The 20,658-nt window shown below is 40.2% G+C and overlaps 1 protein-coding gene across 2 annotated transcripts in view; it reads left to right on the top strand.

The window, feature by feature from the left end:
* The first annotated feature begins 954 nt into the window (after nt 1-954).
* The window catches only part of LOC120742887 (BMP/retinoic acid-inducible neural-specific protein 3-like), a 63,698-nt gene continuing 43,994 nt past the window's right edge, over nt 955-20,658 (top strand). The window contains exons 1-2 of one of the 2 annotated variants that reach the window (XM_040046374.1): nt 955-1,562; nt 17,572-17,941. In XM_040046374.1, coding sequence (XP_039902308.1) covers nt 17,721-17,941 — 221 coding nt within the window. In that variant the 5' untranslated portion in view covers nt 955-1,562; nt 17,572-17,720. Of the gene's footprint in view, nt 1,563-1,606; nt 2,717-17,571; nt 17,942-20,658 lie in introns of those variants that run through there. The other variant, XM_040046375.1, reaches the window with a different exon arrangement.

Consider the following 20,658-nt stretch of genomic DNA (forward strand, 5'->3'; position numbering starts at 1 on the left):
AATTGCATTTCAGATGTAATTCGGGCACAGTGCGCACGCTTTCCCACCAGCCTGCATGTTAATTATTTCTGCAAAGTAGTAAGAGCCAATAAAAAGGAAACGGAATCCGCCTCCCTGACCAATTCACATCCTGCACGCTCTGGCGCCGCTTTTGATCAATGCAATCTGAAATGAAATCAGGTGCCCAGGCAGCATACAGTTGAACAGCGCTGATCCCTGTTGCTATAATGTGTGCTGTCACAGTCATTATGAAAATGCCAGCATCTATTCATTCACTCAGTTGCTGTATCTCTGCTGCATGGTGATTTTTATTTTTATTTTATTTTATTTTGAAGCAGAGCCGCCTTTGCAGTGCCATTTAATGACTCATGGTTCATGCATAGGCATGCTCCACAAGACAAAACCAAAGAGGATTAGGCATTATGCTCAACACCTTCTCCTCCTCTAACTAATGTGACAGCTCAGACACATAAGGACTTAAACACTGACGTCCTCTCCAGAGGGGCTTTTTTTTCTGGAGTTTGCAGCCAAGCAGTTATGAGGGATATTCAATGACTTCCGATGCTCGTGTCTTTAGAAATAGCTGCAGCATTAAAACAAGTATATTGGGGCATAAAGTTAATGGCAGGAATGCCATTTCGAGCATTTTGCGAAAAGGGCTTTTCATCTGAAGTGAGCGGGGGGGAGAAAGTCACGCATTATTATTCTCGCCACGTCGGCTACCTTAGTCTACCCTGCTTTGGCAGCTATTACAGAGGGCTACTTGTGTCTTAAACATGTGACTAAGTGAGAGAGGGGCACAGGGGAGAGCCGAAGCGCCCATGCCTGTTATCTGCTGAGCGCCTATACCTTCAGTTTCCACAGGATCTGCGCTCCTCCACACAGCGCTGCGGAGTAGGCGGGTCAAGTAGGTGGAACAAAAAAAAAAAAAAAGAAAAAAGAAAAACGGTGCCGGGGCGGAATTCACAACGGGATATTTAACAATCTTCGTGGGGTGGCAGGTAGCCGCATTCCGTCGCATCTGTCCGAGGCTGGACCCCGCCGCTTTCTGGTAACTGCGCTAAGACAGCTTTTAATCTCCTGAACGTTAGCTCCTCTGCGCTCCTGGAGTCTTTTTCCTCCTCCTCCTCCTCCTCCTCCTTCTGCTCGTTTCTCCGATTGACTACATCTCCTGCTGGATGATTTCATTTTGTAAAGTCATTATCCCCAGAAAGGTCAGAGCCTCTGCTTCCAGGAACGTTGAATTAACTGTGGGATAAGCCGGTTGTCAACCCCAAGCGCACCCCCGACTGCTTTTCTCAAAGTTTCTCACTGGTGTAGAACCGACCGTCGGATTTGTCCGGAGCAGCTTTACCTCTTTTTTTTTCTCGGAGTGTTTTTCTTTTTTTTCTTCCTTTTTTTTTTTTTTTGAGTGGTGTTTTTTTTCCCTCCGTGGAGTTGCAGTTGAACCCTGACAAACTGTGAAATGAGTTTCTCCACAATCTGGGCAGCTGAGAGCCACCGGGATTCGGCGAGAGCATGGGACACACTGAGTTAAACTTTCTCTGTCGTCCTAAACCGCGGTGAGTTCTTGCAATTCAGCTTAATTTGTCGAATTTGTGCGAGTATAAAGTAAAAGAAAACCCCCACGCTACCTGTGGATGTTCACCCTCAGCACAGTGTTTGACCCGAATAGCTCTTTGTATCTGCTGTGACTGTGACATCAGTGAATTTCTTTGTTGCTTGACCACAGTACAATGTGAAACTCTCACGCACAGACGCATACACACAGTCTCACCCCTGCATACATGCACACAAACTCCCGAACTGTATCTGCTGGCACTTTCAGGAGAGCATACACAATATTGCTTTTCATGCCTTGTCAGTTTATACATGAGCACAATCAGATTCATCTCCTCCTCCTTCTTTCTGTCTCCTCCACCCCCCAGCCCCCCTACCTACCCCTCCTTCACCCACACTGCCACTCTTTATCTGCCTTAACAACAAACATTTCTAATCTATATTCCTCAGGGGTGTATTGGCATTCGCTCCTGTGGAGGATCAGATCTCTTACGCTGATGTGTGGACAGACTACTGCTCGCCAAGCTCCCAGCTCTGCTCTCAGGCTGGAAGAGTGAAAAAAAAAAATAGTCCCACTGATTTCATAATTATACATCGCACCCTCAAGCCTCACCCTCAAAAAAGGCACATGAGTCAAAGGCAGCCTTATGGGATCAGTGGAGGCTGCGATAATGAGCCAAATACCCTCCAAGAAAACAAATAACATTTAAAATGCTATCATAGTGGCCCGAGGGCATGCTGGCATAGGTGCTATTTGCAGTATTTTAAATGTAACTTCATGTGAAAACCCCCAACTGCAGTGGCAGGAGGGTTTGTTTTGTTGCAAAGCTTCACGGTAGGAAAAAAAAAGTCAGTGAATCACTGCTGTAATTCTCATTGCCACTTGCCAGTGTTAGGCACAAGTGCCAAAGCCTCAGACTGTTTATAGGGCCACAACAGGGCCACTGTTCAGCAGTGTCCTCATCTATCCTGGGAGACTGGTGAACTCAACCGTGTCCAGGCCTGAAAGGCACACTGTCTCCTCCTATGAAAAGAGAGATTTCTCTCCTTGCATCGGTCATCTGAGCAACAAAAACGGAAGGAGCTCAAAACCTTGTCTGATTCTTTTTTTTCTCTACTTCACTGCTGAGATGCCAGTCGAGGCTGTATATGGCATGTAAGTCTAATTTTCTGTGTTCGTGTCTGTTTGCTTGTCCGTCAGAGTGACGATGACAGGACCATCTGTCTGTGATTGACGTGTACTTGAGAGGAAACAAATCGAGCTTGAACAGAACTTTTACAGGGCAACTGTGACTGAGCAGGAAACCAGCTATAGGCTTTTTAGACTGAGGCTAACAGGAGACACTACATGCCTGAGAGGGCTCCTTGTTCTTACAGTTTAGTGGTGGGCAGGAGGCGGCTTCATTTGAAGGTGTGATGGCTGAAGAAGGGCGGATGTGGTGGGAGGAAGTGGGGGGAAAAAGAGCAGAAAGCACAGGAAAAAGGACGAGAAAAGCTCTGCGCAGAACATTAAGTTAATGCAACGTAAAGTAGTTGTCTGTTGCTGACTTCAGGAGGATCGGTGGATGAGGTTTAGAGGGCAGAGTGGTACCAAGTGTTCAGCTTAAGAAACCCTGTAATTGATCATAATTGCTATTTTTAGGGGGCAAATTACAGTTGGCATGATGACACAATGACATAAGGAAGTAAAGTCATAAGCTAAAGAAGAAACGAGAAGAAGAAGAAGAAAAACAAGAAGATCACCCCATCTTGGTTTAGGTGGTATTTCGAGGGTCGAGTTTTGCCGGGATCCGCTCAACATCTTCAGCCCATTAATTTATGATAATGAGCAAACTGACAAAGTTTCACTTCAGACAGAGAAGAGCCACTGCAAGGAGAGGAGGGAAAAGTGGGAGAGATGAGAAGATGAGAGAAAAGCTAAAGAGGAGAAAATCAAAAAGTTTCATTGAGGGATTTGAGGCTGACTTTGGCGCTAAAGTAGAATCTCTCAGATTAAGACCGACGGGGGCATTAAGCCAAAAATCTCTCTCTGAGGCAACTGGTAATTGAATGTTGAGTCTGAGCGTATTCTGTAGAGGCGCACAAACGGATGGACACAGGGCTGCTTTGAGAGCAAAATTGTACCATATTGCACATAATTCTTTACAGATCAAGGACAGACTTCCTGTCATTAAAACAGGCAGGTGTCACGCTGTCACCCTGCCCATAAATATGCACTGACAGAGGTGGCTGAGCATGTGACTGGATGACACATGAGGGGGGTTGCTTTTCAAATTTTAACTAGCTTACCTGTTCAGTAGTGCAAGAATCGTGCAGTGAAACATGTATTTCCATTTACAGATATTCACAGAGACAGAGTTGCAGCAGAATACCAGAAGAAAAAAGAGCCCAGAGTAAATAGTGAGGGAGGAATGTGTGCCTTTAATTTAAGAGCAACCTTTGTGTCTGTGTGTACAAGGCCACCAGCAGAAGAGGCCTATTTGTGTTCTCCGGTGATTTATAGAAGCTTCCTCTCTGTATGTTCTTGGCCACTCAGTGATATGCAGCCATATAAATGCTAGAAAGTGAGAAGTTTACAGTCTGAGGAGCAATCATTAAGACAGCTTTCCCCCTGTTTGCTTTCAGCTGAACTTTTACGCACGGCACCTTATAATGATTTACAATATTCTCGCGGATTAATCCTCACAGAGTTTTACTCGTTAAAACCTCCAACCTGCTTCACACGCCATCGATTGAGCTAAACGATTGATCTCACGTTGCCTCCACAGACAGCCACCGCAAGGAAAAGACGTATGCAGATACTGTACGCTGCCGGAGAAACACTCAGAATTTTTTCTGCCTGTGCTAACATAATTATATTGATAGTCAACACTCGGAAATCAAAGTTTGCTGTGGATTGATTTGGAGGAGCTTGAAGTGTTGCGAGCTAACTTTCTTTGCATAATGATGTGAAATGTTGATGTCAGTGTGTGAGCTGACTGGGCGCGCCGCTATTCATCTTTCATAATGAATTGTCGCTGTAGTAAATGAATGGTGCTGGGGGGGGGTGCTGTTTTTTGTTATCAGTTTATTGCTTCCTCCAGCCAAATTTTCCGTCCTGCGTTTGCGAGGAGAAGGATTTGTCGGACTGATCTATTTCCATGTTGGCCTAGAAGACGTCTGCTGTCGAGTCTCTCTGCCTTAATAAGCTACTGTCTCATTTTGTAAATAGTCACAGAAAGATTCAATTGGATTTTTTTTAATACAAAGACATAGAGTCTTATGTGGCACATGCCTATGCCTGTTAAACAGAACTACACACTGTTTCACTGTAAAGTCCCACCGCGCATTTGTGACAATAACACGGGCTGGGTTATTGGGTTATATGCTGCCTGGCTCCACTGTTGCACAGCTGCATTCATTTCATATGGAGAACAAAGAGTTTTTGTTTTTGCTGTACGACAGTAGCATCCACACTGAGCAAATGCATCATTAGTACACAGTATATTGCCTTTGCCATACTTAACTCTAATGCATTGTTTTGGGGGGTCTAGTTGCTCCAGACCCTCGTAGAGGTAGGAGATACAAACCAAACAAACAAAAAACGTTGTCTTTCAAAAAAAATCATCTTAATGTTTGCTGAGTTTTAGACATGTTGTTACAATTGCTGTTTAGCGAGATTTGATTTGAATAAATTCACCTGATTTCTTGTGTATCACAGATCCATGACTTGCACGGTTACGTGATGTTTTTTTAAAATATATAAATTGCTTACTCTAGTAGCACCATTCCAAAATAAGTAAATATTTCTGCTTAAACATGCTCGTAATATGTTTAACCTTCAGTTCGAGGATCTATCCATATCAAAAACAACAAATAATTGTCAAAATTTATAGGATATATTGTACTTTTTTGTCACCTCATTTATGAAACCAGCTGTATATTATACTATATACTATTATTCTTCTGCTATATTGTTTTTATTATTATATATATTATACATTTTAATCATGAAAATGTTTCCTGAGTGTCATGAATCTACATACAAGAGGCATGGAAGTAAGTAAGATTAAAACATGAGCCTGACCATGATGCTATTGTGTTTTGTTGATGATTAAAGTATCACAGGGTCACAATTTTGTCTCTATTTTGGTCTTGAAATGATACTAGTGTGCTGTAATACACAATTCAATCAAACAAACAGAAGTTTTAACATGTATTTGTCCTTCTGTATTGTTGAAAAATAAATGTTTCGTAAGCCACAGAAAAAGATTGGCTGAGTAAATGTCATTTTGTTTGCATGATTTGTTTGTTGCACTCCTTTTTACGTAAAATGATTGGAAAACACAACTATTACGTTGGAGCATTTGTCATAAATAAAGAAAGCAGCCTAGGTATGATAATCAGAGCCATTAATAGAGTAATTTAAAATAGAATGGGGCCATAAATCATCCCACTCTGTCATTTTATTTGCTAAAATAGCTTGGTTGCTTTAGAGTTAAAAATACATGAATATACAGTAGTGTATATGATTATAGCAGCACCAGCCAATTTAAATAGGAAATGTAAATAAGTTTCCATTTTTTCTATGAGTAGACCGGAATGTATTTGCATACAAAGAGGATTAGTAAAGATAAAGAAAACTGCAGAAAATCACAAAGTCTGATAGCTTTACAGGGATAAAATGAGTTTAAAAGAGCAGTTTAATGTAAAACATGAAATTAGGGCTTGTTGTCTTCTCTTATTAATTCAGATTTTAGTATCTGAGAGCATCATGGTGGGTGTTTGTTTTTTTTTTTTAAAACATTCCATCATTAAATTGGATCACCAGCATCTTCAGAAGTCTCAGAAGTAAATTTGAGAGTCCACAGAAAAACTCCTACACAACAGTTTGTACAGGGGAAAAAAGCACTCAGTCACACACCCACACTGCCTACACACTTCCACTGACCTTCCCCGCAGCAGCTTAGCGTTGCTATTCATGTATTATTGTTTTGGGTTTTCATGTCTAAAGTTTTTAAATGCATGTTTGTAGATCTGTAAATATGTGTGTTCATGGCTGCGCATGTAAGCACTTTGATAGTGACATTTTTATTTATTTATTTATTTATTTATTTTTTGGTCTTTGATGTCTTTTTCCCAGGACACCATGGGAGCTGATCCTTTTTATTTGTTTGTAAGACAGCCGGATGAGTGCAACTGGCAGTCATATTATAATTTCACAAAGGCTGTGTTTTACCCGTGGCACTGGTATGAGAGGCATTGTTGACAGTTGTAGCGGGGAAGATAACTAGGTTAATTAGGGCCAAAAACCTCATTAGTCAGCACGGAGGGGAAGATGTAAAGTTTATCAGTTCCTGTTTCCCTACTTTGAGGATGGTTTCAGGGTTGGCTTGCAGACAAGTTACAAAGTGGATCCTGTTGAAGAAATTCTAATGAAATGTTTTAATCAAATCCTCCCCCCTGCAAAGCGCATGCCTCCCCTCCATCTATTTTTCTACTATTGTTTTCCTTCAAATGTGTTCAAATTGTGAGATATCACAAAAAGAGACTTGTTTCAATTTGCATATTTGCTGTGCCAAGAAAGTAGATCTGCTGCGTGTGTGTGTTCCAGACATGGATATGGGGACACTTTGTGAGAACACACATACATACATTTACACTTAAACACACACATACACACACAGCTCAGGCAGGTGACCATTACAGCTCTGGCATTTTTCAATAAGTGAGCAGATGTTCGGGGGCTGGAAGCTCAGTTCTGTCCCAATCTCCGACGAGAACGGCTGCTGAAATTCTCAAGAAAGATTAGGCTTGGGAGTTCCCTCGTCTCATCAAGCTTACTGTATCCTCCAAAAGACGGGGTGAGAGTCAAGATCCAACACTGCAGTCGGTAGCCAGCCCTATATCTCTGGAGGAAACATGTAATTTTGGCTGTTACACAAAGTTACTGGAAGAGCTGCAGCGCAGCCTGAAAGAAAAAAAAAATTGTGCAGACAGATACATCTATTCATCACAAATGGAGCAGATTGGTAGGCAAGGCGAAATAAATGAGCTGTTTAGAATATTCTGTTTAGCGAAATCAATTGAGATATTAACTCAAAGTGGCAACACTGCTAATTTTGTTAATTTAGCTCAAGAAGCCTGTGAATCAATCACCCGCTTTCAAAACGAGCAACGAATAATGTCGAGGATATCTGCAATCACGGCTTCTATGAAATCATTTCTTTGACCGAATGAGGAATTTGCAAACATTTTATTTCATCCCAGGGCTGCTAATCTGTGAGATTTTACAGCTGTACCATCTGAGGGCATTACAAATAATGGTTTTTATTGAATCTTTCAGTGTTTTCTGGGAAAAACGGGAAAAACAAAACAAAGAGAGCTGTCGTTTTCACGCAGATGCTCCAAATAGCTGGAGGAAATGCTGGCTCCGCACTGTGCACGTCATACCTTTAATGTAACCACCAGTAGTTCTTGTGATGAAAAATGCTTTGACTCAGTGTCTCATCTTTTCATTGACTTTTTTGCCTCAGGGAAGAACATTTTGAGAGATGACTAAGTTATGGACATGTGTTTCATTTTTGCTTGACTGGTGTTCCCGCAAAAATAAAAATAAAACAGCCAACCCTGCTTTCCAATCTGAAGTTATGTTCCGAGAAAAACGGTAATTCTTTCATTGTGACATGACTGCACGTCCCGCAGCGTGTCATTATTGCAGTTGAGATACGGCACTTAATAGTCCAACAAATGTAATATCTAACAGAAGTCCGCAGTAATACACATGCAATTTAGAATGGATGATACACCTGCATTAGAAGTGTTAGGGACTGAAATCACTGATTTGAATCTGAAAATTCATTCAAAAGATTAAATGGCTCTACTTGTGTTGGGCTCTCAATATTTGTAAGTCACTAATTTATTGTTAGGAGCTCAAATTCTAGACCCACATTCAGGAAATAAAAATATCTAAACAGCAAATTAAATATTTGCTTTTTTGGGTATTTTAAAGAAAACCCTACGGCAATACTGGATGAGACCTGCAAGGCATTTTGTAGAGCTTTTTTTTTCTGCCATCCAACTGCTATCAACTTAATGGCTAATAACGTCGTGGCTCAGACACGGCTGTATATGTGGAGACAGGAAGAGAGATTGAGAGACAGTTAGGGAGGAACAGAGAGAGAGACTGGGGAGTTTATTTCTCAATTCCACCATTAAGCAAAAGTAATGCATTAACAGTATACACCATCCAGAGCACACAGAATCATATTTAGCCTCAGCAAGCCTGTCTTGGTTGATGGTATCAAATCATAAAAGTCTTCAGGTTCTTCCCTTTGTCATATTTCTTTTTTCCAAATTACCTTTAACCCTTTAGAGCCGATCGGAGCGGACACGCTCTGTTTTGCGTAACTATTTTTAAATCCCGGTAGCACTGCAACCACATGAGCTAGCGCAAAAAATTTTTTTGCATATGAAACCAGGAGGAGTTGTACTTACATCTTATGCCATCAGCTTGTCCTAGGTCACGGTTTCCTTCCACATAAAGCTTTGCAAAAACTGCATAAAAAGCGCTTGCAGCAACAAAAACATAATATTCCAGAAACACACTTTGCCGATCCGATCAGCTGTTCATAACACTTCCTACGTTGGAATAGACGTCAGCGCGAACTTTTGCATTTCCGCCATTACCTGCCCGAAACCGGAAGTGACGTCATTTTCGCGGAAATGTAGTCTTTTTTACCATCAGGGCCTCAGGGCCTATACTGGTCTTTTTAAAAGTTATCTTTGACTTTATGACTTTCTGTGTCGTTTCTGTGATGCTTAGGACTCATATTGCACTGCTGGAAATAGTTTATTTTGATGCATATGCTGCTTTTTTGCAAATTTGCACTATAATATTTATTTTCGTTTTTCCTGCAGTGTATAAAAATTGGTGTATTTCAAAAATAAAACTATGAAGACACTCAAAATAAATTTCCTGTTGTGGGGAAACTATTTTGTGCAACTTTTTTGTATTTACAGTTTTGAGGGATAAGCCTCTTAAATTTCTCCAAGTAGAAATATATGTTAAAAAACGCAAAAACGATTTTCAATTTTTTTGTAGTTTATTGCACTTTTTTGCAATTTATGTAATTACTATGCACTTAATGAATACATATTATTAAAATCTGGGCTATAATGGTTGTATTGATGTATAGCAACTTGAAATGCTCCCAAAAATGGCTCCACAGCATGTAAAAATATAATATAAGCTCTGGCGGACTTGGTTCTATGGTAGGTCTTAAAGGGTTAATACGCTTGATGAGATACAGCAGCAAACCCAACGGTTGTATCTTTTGCCTGAAAAGAAGAAAATAGTGTGGTCTTTTATATCACCGCCATATGCTGAAGGTTAAGAATTCTGATCATATAATTGCATTTTTGTTCATTTATAGGACACAAGGTTTTCTTTAGTGCTGCACATACATCGATGTCAATAAGTACAATCTGTACCTTAGTGTGACTACCTGGATTTTAAGATTAAGAAAGAAAAAACTAGAAGGAAACCTGAGTTTTGAGATAATATTTTACAAATCCAGATGAGAAAATGTTGTCTGAAAGTATACTGCAGAAACTCTTTGCTCCTTTCAGACTTTATTGAGCACACACCATGTTGTCTGTGTTTTTATGTTCCTCCTACCTGCGTACTCCTCAACCGGTCGCAGCAGATGCCGACCCTTCCCTGAGCCTGCTTCTGCCAGATGCCCTTCCTTCCTGTTAAAAGGGAGTTCCTCCTCCCCCTTGTTGCCAGGTGCTTTCTCAGAGGGGATTATTGCAACATTGGGGTTCTCTGTGCAGCAGTGTAGGGTCTTTATCTTAGATTATCAAGTGCCTTAGAATGAACGTTGTTGTGATCTAACTCTATATAAATGAAAATGAGGCGAAGGGAATTTTCTGTGATTGCAGAGAATGGTTTAAACCCCAAGAGATGAAATGTATTTGGAAATAACTTGACAAATGTTTTATTCAGAATTTGAATAAGATGAGAAAGATGTATCACAGAGTTACGCATAGCTTTTTTTTTTTTTTTTTGCTGTGCCATCGACGTACGTGGCCTTTAGGTCAAGTAATGACAAGAAATTAAACCTTGCATATGATGAGAGTCATCAAAGATGACTTGTTAAGTATTTTTTCAGCTGAAATATTTGATGTTCAGCGGTGCTTACTGAATATAGCCTGCCATTATGATGGGCAGTGGGCGTAAAAATGTTGTAGTTTGATCCACTGTTGGCTGTGCTTCAGTGGAATGGCCATTTGTTTAACACCCTCCTCTCTCTATTGAAGTAGCAGGACAAAAAAAGGAAAGCATTTCCAAATGGATATTTCTTCCCCACAGAAATAAACAGGACCTTGTCATAGGTGTCATTTCAAAGATAAATTGCAATCTCTGAGCGTTCCCGCTGCTCAAAGAAACATTCTGTTTCCTCTGCAAATGTCTTGGACAATTTTTTTTCTTTTACATGAAAAACAATCATGTGTCACATGACAAGGCTGAAGTGATTGTGCATGGGGGCACGTGCTGACTGTCCATTTCGTCAGAGAGCTGCTGGAAACCTTGAGAGCACAATGACAGGTGTTTACAGATCTAGGAAAAAAGGTTTATGGAATATTATGTTTTACTTTTTTCAGATTGTAAATTGAAATTATAATTACCTCAGTCCTCATAGAATAAGCCCAGCAGCCTTTTTTGAGACCTACAAAAGGATTATGAAAAGAGTGGAAAAACAATAGTCACTTGATTGTTCAAATAAACATGGATTTGCTATATGATGCCACATCTCGCCTCCTTCCAATATTGTTCTTGGTATTTGCCAATCCGGAGGACGCAACTCTTCATTAAATTCGTGTGTGGGAAAATCTGGTCCCCCATCATTTGCACTCCCGTCACAATTCCATTGAGAGGACCTCACATGAACAAACAGTGCTTTCATTTTATACAGAGGTTCCAAACAGCCTCGAGCTAACTGCTGGCCCACGTCGTGCAAAATCATATTTGAGTGGATCTGCTGGAGCCCCGGTTGCTTCCTTACTGCTTCACATGAAAATTCCTTCCATCTTCTATATCCCGACATTTGTTTTGTTGTTTCTAGATTATACAGGGGGCTCAAGGACGAGTGCTTTTAACACAGCTTCATGAAATGCACTGAGTGCACAAGTTGAATATTATAGCATAATCTAGAGGTAAAGTAAGAAAAAAAGAGAGAAATGCATTTGTCTGAAAATAGCAAATGTCCGTATGTCATTAGTGATGCAAAGTTGGCTTTTAGAGGTAATTGAGGCAGATGAGGATGAGAGTGGGTTGTGTGAGGAAGGTGAGACAAAAGAAGTATGGTGGGGTGAAAAAGAGAGAAAGCGAGGCGAAGAGAATCGAGGGAGGCCCGTGTTCTCCTGCATCAGCGTTTTGGACAGCTGCCTGTTGGATGATAGGATTAAAGAGTCTTTAAATGTGACCTCTGAGCTGTATTTTGATATTAACATACCAGAAACTGCCCTCTGAGCAAGGTCACTTTATACACAACATGCACAATGTAAAGTAGAAAAAAACAAAGCATTTCATCTGTGTTATGAGAGGCTGGAGGTAGGTGTGGATTCATCTAATGGAGCTGCACTAGCAGCTTATTTTTGGGGCCATTTTACTGCAGCAGAGGCACACTGTCAGTACACAGCAACTTGTTCTCAGACTTCACACTATAGGATAGTAACCCGTAACTTTGGTGTCAGATTTTTGACAAAACACACACAAAGCACAACTGCTCACTGTGTGGCAGCGTCTCTGCTGAAGGAATCGGGACGGAGAAAGAAAAGTGAAACGCTCAAGCTCAAACGGAGAGCGTGGCAGACGATAACAGAAATGCTGGGAAGACAGAGGTCTCTCTGTCACAGTCCAATAAACTATTCAGCGCTGCTGGAATGCGAGGAGAAATTGCTGAAGGAAACACTCACAGTTTAACTGCATCAACAACAAAGAAGTTGAAAGAGATCCGGGGGAGGATTTGCCCTGTTTCGGCACCGGGTAACACCGTTCTCGGCCCTGTTTCATTAAAATTGTACCACGTTTCTGCCTACTGCATGTTATACAAGACCTTAAGGTAATGTGTACTTATCAAAACTGCAGACTTGTGGGTGTAGTCTTTGACCTGACCTGATCAGTTAGTTTTTCCGTTTGATCAAGTCTTTCCCAGTTAGATTATCATAAAGATGATTTTTCAACAATCGGCAAAAAAAATAAAAAATAAAAAAGCGCAAGTTATGCAAATGATAAAGCAGTGGGCTGCTATGAGAGCAAATAATTTTTCTGATCCAGTTCATCAGGTTTCAGTGCAGGGTCACAGCTGGGCAAAGTTCACCTCAGTCTCATAAAGCACTGTCTCCATCGGCTGTCACTGCAGAGTTCTTCCCCTCCCACATCCAGCTTTTCATCACCTCATCCAAGTCTGGCTTTCCCCTTTGTGTCTGTGGCTCTACAATGTAAAGCTGTAACATGTATTAGCAGGACAGCTTTTTTTTTCTGTTTGTCTGAGTCTTTTTTTGTAAAAGGTGGGATTTCAGGGGCTGGATGCATCCCAACTCCAGTCACTGAGTCAGATGTCCCACCCTTCAGCTGTTAACACCGAGGAACCCTGGCATGTTAGGAGGAGTCTAACAGACAGGGAGTCTGCTCTTTGCAGGTTTTAATAAACTTAAGGTCTATTCCCAGCTGTAGAATCAAAGACTTGACTGCTCCGGACTGCTCTGAAATGTGACTTTTTGACTCAACTCCCTGAAGTCTTGAGCTCACAGAAGATTTGAAAGTAAAATAACTCAAGACCTAAGTCAGGCTAGAGACTAATTTCTTCAATTTTGGCAATGTACTTTAAGCACCATGCAGCAGCTGTGAAAGAAAAATGTTCCACAAAATACTCGAACAGCTTGGATTATGACTCAGTTTAATACTTATAACCTAACTTTAGAGTTTAGATTTGAGACCTGCACTGGTGCAATTGAGACTTAACTGCCTGTTGGAGATCTGAATATACATGTCTTTTAAAAAAAAAAAAAAAAAAAACACATTTTGCATAGTTCAATGATGTCATGCAAAAACCAAATTGCATGTACAGGCATTAGCATGTGCTTTCTGTTAATTAAAAGCACACTAAACCATAAAGCTGGTTATACAGATGTTTACATAAACACAAGTGAGAATGGACACACACACACCAGGGCTTGACAAACTGAGTCTGGGGAGTGCTGACAGCGATGTCAGACTGAAATCAATTTCCAAATTGCCAGCTCATCTCATCTCATTAAAATGACTAAATTAAAGTCCTCCTGCATGTTTAACTTTCAATAATTAACCCTGTAGATGAATATATCATCGTATTTGATAGCAATTTTGTTCTTTTTTTTTTTCTTCCCTTTACCCACCTCAAGCTGTGGCGTGTTCTTCCAGTGCTGTCGCCTGCATTGTCTGAGAGCAGTGATTTTTTTAAACCTTCACACCCCGGTCATATGGCTGACTTAACTTGACAGATTGTCATCACAATACTGTAATGGGACTCACCCCCCCACCCCCAATACCCCAACACACATACATGCACACACACTGCAGGGGAGATGATTGACAGAACTCAAAATGGTGATAGAGACTAATGCGAGCTCTGGACAGCAGTCTGAACAGCAGGTAGTCTGATAAATCACAGCAGCAAAGACTTTTTATCTTAAAGTGTGTCTGTGCGTGTGGGAGTGTGTTCTTCCTTCCATTGATTTGCATGAAACTGCAGCTCTTAATAGATGTGTTGCGGTGTGACAGTAAAGTGTTCGAGTATGACGGGGATAGTTTTAAAAACAGCAGCAAAGCAATTATTCACCAAGTTAAAGAGATGAATTTATAATTAGAATCATGCCAGTTTAGACTTTTTTCTTCCTGGTGGAACTTCTACATCCGAATATTTCTGCAAATCACAGCGCCAGACTGCAGTAGAAGTGTGTAAAATTAGTAATCAAGTCTTTTCAGTTTTTGCTCAAATTATTTTCTTTTGGATGGAAATTCCAGCTCACATGGAGCAGTGAATGCGGCGAATTGTAACAAAAGTTAAATACACTTTTTTTGGGTGGGGGGCTAAATGGTTTTGTGTCTCTCTAAAGTAAGATGGATTCACAGCACTTTATTACTAGAGATGGCACGATACCACTTTTTTATGTCCAATACCAATACTGATATCATAAATTTGGATATTTGCAGATACCGATATGAATCCGATATAGTGTATTTTTTAATGAATAAAACTGTTTTTTTTAATAATAATGGATTGGATTTATATAGCGCTTTTCAAGGCACCCAAAGCGCTTTACAATACCACTTTTCATTCACTCTCACATTCACACACTGGTGGAGGCAAGTTACGGTTGTAGCCACAGCTGCCCTGGGGCAGACTGACAGAAGCGAGGCTGCCATATCACGCCATCGGCCCCTCTGGCCAACACCAGTAGGCAAGTAGGGTAAAGCGTCTTGCCCAAGGACACAACGACCAGGACAGAGAGGCCAGGGATCGAACCGGCGACCTTCCGGTTACAGATGCGATTCCCAACCCCCTGAGCCACGGTCGCCCTAAATACATCTTGCTGCATTTTGTATAAGTTCACACTCGAGTTTTAAAACACAAAACACTAAAGCTATTCTGTTATACCTGTAGGCAAAAAATACACTGCACCCAAAATATTTCATAGTTCAGCAATACTGATCTATCTAATTTACTCAAACCTACACCATCCTCCCTATTCTGGTATTTTAAAGAGTACTTAGCAGAAATATTAAGCAACCTAAATAATAGGGCTGTCAACTCCCAGCAAAAAAAAAAAAAAAAAAAAGCAACCACCCCCCACCCTGTGATGCTTGATCAACGCAATCAACTTAAATTCAATGCATGTGTAAAAAAATGCACAGAAATCAATTATTTTTCTACAATAATTAAATAGATTCAACATCTTTCTTCAACAGAATTGCAGACTGCACAGATGGTACCTTCCCAAAGGAAAAAGTACTATAGCTTACTTGGGGTATATTAGACTTAATAGTTACTATATACAGTAATGGATTTCTATACATTTTACATCAGATTATAACTTTGGGTGTAAGATTAAGATAATTATTTATGAAAAGCTAGACATTTTAAATGAGAATAAGAAAGAAAAGTATGTCTTTGTGCCCCCTTTTCCCTGTTAATGCCTGTTATAGCCCCCTGGCTAAACTTTGCTAGATCCGCCCCTGCACAGTTACCAGCTGTCAGCTACATAGAAAAAGATCCTGGTGTAGAAAGTAATATTAAATAAATTCTAATTGTTGTTTCTGTTGTTTAGCCGCTGGTTTCCTCTTTCTGGTGCAAAGTGGGCCAAAAACAAACAAGAGAGACGGCAGTCGCGACAGAAAAGCCGTTGTTAAGCTTAATGTGGGATATATATATATATATATATATATATATATATATATATATATATATATGCTTTACAAACATTCAGAGATGAACTTACACACTTGCTTTACTTCTCTTTGGGATAACTTTCTCTGAGATGAAATGCCGGTTTGGTATAGGGAAGCTCCAAATGCTGAACCACACCACCGAGAGGTCTGGCACACCACATCCGCTCTATCACGTGACACATACTGCTCCGACGTGCTAAGGTTGTGAGCCGAGTTACGCCATGTCGCAAGTTTTGTGAGGTGCTGTCGTGATATTTAATGGATCGGATTACATTTTTTATTTCCCTCCAATATCCAATCCAGTAATTTAGTTCAGTATCAGACCGATGCCGATACATAATATCGGATTGGTCCATTTCTAATTATTGCTGGGTCTTTTTGCTTCCAAATACTGCAATTAAACTATGTTATTGCTTTCTCATCATGCTCCAGAAAAATTATTTCTCTTTATTTGTGTAAAGTAGGGTTATAATTAATGATTGGGTGCGTTTAATTATTGGCAATCTCTTTTTTTGTGTGCATTTGCATTATCAAAGTAATCATGTCTGAAAAAACCTGTAAAACACAGAATGGATATTTTGTAGCTGCTTTTGATTTTAGTTTTAGTTTGTTGACCATTTTATTTATTTATTTAAAATAGCATGACATTTTGAAGTCCCTTGTTTTGTACAGTTTTTTATAGTCTGATGTTTTCAGTATTTTCAGATATATTGCAGACATTTTAACAGTTTGCTGTAAAAATGCATAATAATTATACAGTAACGTTCATTTTTTTCACTTTAAGACAGCAAACTACTGTTACATTTAAATTCAGATTTCATTTAGAGATGCTGTAATGGTTCCTTTGGATTAGGCTTTGGTTGCTGTGGATCAGTGATGTGTTTTCCTGTGCTTCTGGGAGTGAGAAGGTTTGAACTAGAACTGGGACACCACGATAGAGGCTTTAGTGGCTACTTCCATTAGGCCAGGTTTCATAATGTTCCATATCTGTGTGATAAAAGAAGAATGGAAACTTGGAGGAAAAAGAAAATGCTTAAATAGGGCACAGGTGTAGACATTTTACAGTAAAACAATGAAGCAACAGTATAATGGCAACCAAACAGTTGACAGTATTTTACTGCGGATCTTATATTCTATACATCACAGTGCATCATTTCTTTTACAGTAAGAAACAGTTTTTATAGATTACAGTAAACACACTGTAAAATGACTTGTCATTATTTTACAGTAAAGTAACATGAAACTTTACTGAAGCAGCACCATTAAAGCAACAGGCGCTCACAAGCTGAAATTAGCAGGTGTCATTTTTACATTTATTAATTCAAGTTCCACATGATGAACCCGATTCAAACAGCATTCCCACACCGTACTTATTACTCTGCGTTATCACAGAATCCCTGGAGAGGCTTCTGTCAGCTGCAACATATTCTGAGGATTTTTTTTTGTTTATTTCTGTCTTTGTAGCCAAGTTTCTTCCTTGCTGGTTGTGGGTGTTTGTTTGTTTGCTGAACTGTGTGTTTGTGCTTTTGCCTTAGGTGTTCGGGGGGCATTGAGGCGATGCAGGTCCCTCGGTCATCCCAGTGGAGGAGCCAGCTAATGACAAGTATCTTTGGCTGCTGAACGCCCCCCCACCACCACCACCATCACCACCACCCTCATCCCTCCTACCCTCCATCCATCTCTGATGGCTCTATGGGGCATCCTCAGCCTCAGCCTTCACTGCTGGGTGTGTTTATGGTCCAGTGTAACAGCAACAGCAACATCAGCCAGCCTCCCAAATGACAAACCCGGGGGACCCCTGGACTGGCTCCTGTCTGATAAGGGGCCCTTCCACCACTCCCCAGAATACATCGACTTTGTGGAAAAGAACCGGCAAGGTTTCTCCACCAGATACAAGATATACAGGTGAGTTGTGACTGCAGCATGAGGAGACGTTTTTACACTGTATTTACTACTGCCAAATCGCTACCCTATTATATGCATGACAGATCTCACAGCAGTCGCATCAAATAGTCTCTGTGGTTGTCCTTTGAAAGATCAGCTGTGTGTAAATAAGGCCACATGATATCGATGTTAATGTGTTTACATTTTGAGGTTAGTCACAGTCTCAGCATTTTGTTAACTCCAGGCTTCTGTGTACAGTCAGTATGCACATGCTAAACACTTTAACCGCTAACAGAGAAAGGCTGACACCAAACTTCTTTAGCTTGTGAATATATTGCACCTATTATTACAATTTAAAAGTCTTAAAATATATTAAAAAATCAGCTTATTTTGATTCAATGCAGTTAGCAACCAACAATCTAGCAAAAGACACAGTTACAGTAGGCAATGCATTCATTGTGTGGCCTATGCACTGATTTTGGGACTGTTCAAAGAAAGAGACATTGGCAGTGACTATTTCCTGTAGGTACCACCGGGCGATTATCAGTCTGCTGTTGCGTATTTTGTGGTGTGTAATAAGAAAGATTTACACATGTACTCTTCATAATTAATGTGAAATGTGAATTTCGGCAACCTGAGAGCTAAATGAAAGTCCTTTACTGACCCACATAAAGCACTGTAGTGAAAATGATAATGCTTGCAATGAAATGAAGCCGCTTCATGTAAATGAAATGATGGAGATGAGGAAGGAAAGGAGTAAACATTTATCTGCCATGTTTGGAAAAGCTTTTAAAAGCATGCTCATACATCTGTTGTAGAATACATGTAAGGGACAAGTCAAAGTTAAAGAGAAAGATATTGCAGGGGGATTTTATTCTGAAAATACACGTTTCAGGGTACCAAGGGTTTTTAGGACATCTTCCATTCCTTGTTTTCTATTTTTACAACATGTATGGGAGGAGAGAAAATTTAACATAACTGTAGAGCATTTGGTGGGCAGTATGCTTTATGAAATCCCTGTTCATGGCTCTTTAATACACAGACTGTATTATTTGGCTTGCATTGTCATGCATTAAAGCATCCTCACAGCACAGTGCTCACAGGATAATTGACACGCCTAGACAGAATCATGATGTATTACATGCACGCACGCTGCTATCAGCTGGTTCTATATCACATTCTGCTGCTCTCCAAACCCTCGGGGAGTCACCTGATCAGGTGGTCAAATGAGATCTGTTGATTAGCACTGTAAAAGAAGAAAGATTTGCCATGACAGCACAGTCAGAGGTATCGCCACGCGACCAAATTAGTGGAGATTGTGTCATGAATCATATCCGTCGTCGTTTAGGAGGATGTTGTCCAGGCTTCTGGAAATGGACAGACGGGATTCCTGTCATCTACGGATCGTTGTAAGGATGCTTTATGGCTTCTGTGATCGGTTGCTGTGTTCGAGCTTTTTAATATTTCCTTCCCCGGCAAAAGGCAGTGGTCTGCTGGAGCTGAGCTGCATGGGCGGCAAGATTAATAGTCTTATCATGTGGCCAAGTGATTAGTGAGCTCTTAGTACTTATTACTCTGCATTATCACAGAATCCCTGGAGAGGCTTCTGTCAGCTGCAAGGTTGTGTTTGAGGCCCTCTAGATTACTACAATGCGGCATTGATTAATAGTGATTATATTAAAAGGAAAAACCAACCTAAAAAGTAAATAGCCTGTAAATCTTCCCAAATTGAATTCACTTGGATTCAGTCCCATTTGATTTCAGTAACCGACACAGACATGGGCGGATACAGCTGCGCGTTTTTGTTCTAGCAAAAAAAAAAACCCAAAACAACAACTTTCTTTTCAGTCCCAGTGTTGGAGGGGTGAAGTGTAGTGATGAGTTTGGTCACACACACCTGGACATAGCTCATAAAAAATTCAGGGAGGATTGTTTTATTAAAGAAATGTGGGCCTGCTGCAGTTTTCTCCCAAGGGGGTCAAACCACATGGTTATGCCCCTGTTGTGTTACAAATGTCCTTAAATTTCCAGTCAGGCTATTTCTGTACTACAAGAACAGATCGCTATGCACTGTTAAGGTAGTCACTGACCCTTTTTTGGCCTGCGAAAGATTAAATGAATCCTACTTACTACTCCTTACTACTTACTACTCCTCAAAACCAAAAGATAGCGAGCACATCTTCAAAGACTGATGTTTGCATTTATTTAAATAAAAGGGACCTAAATAGGTGTGGTGTTGATTGGTTGATTGGTTCTGATTCAGCTTTTTTTATTAGTAATTGAGCTGGGTATTTCCTCAAAAGTTACAATCCTGTCTAAACTTTAAATTGCATTTAAACAGAATACAATTATTGAAATTTCATGAACCCATATTTTATTCATAATAGAACATTGAAAATTTATTAAGTGTTTTCACTGAGAAAATGTACCATTTAAGAAATAATAAGGTTGTTTTGAATTCAGCATCTCAAAAAGGTTGGGTTATGGCAACAAAAAATTGAGAAAAGTCAATGGTATAGGTCAGTAACATAATTGGGGGTAAAAGGAGCATCTTAGTGAGACAGTTTCTCAGATGTAAAGATGGGCAGAGGTTCACCAATGTGCAAAGATCTCCCTAAAGACTGTTGTTTAAAAAAAAAAAGGGATGCTACACAGTGGTAAACATGGTCCTGTTCCAATCTTTTGAGACATGTTTCTGCCATTACGTTCATGATCGCATTTTCTTTTTCTTCGCACTA

Source organism: Simochromis diagramma, unplaced genomic scaffold, assembly GCF_900408965.1.
Source record: "Simochromis diagramma unplaced genomic scaffold, fSimDia1.1 OVJJ01000553.1, whole genome shotgun sequence".
Taxonomy (NCBI): Eukaryota; Metazoa; Chordata; class Actinopteri; order Cichliformes; family Cichlidae; genus Simochromis; species Simochromis diagramma.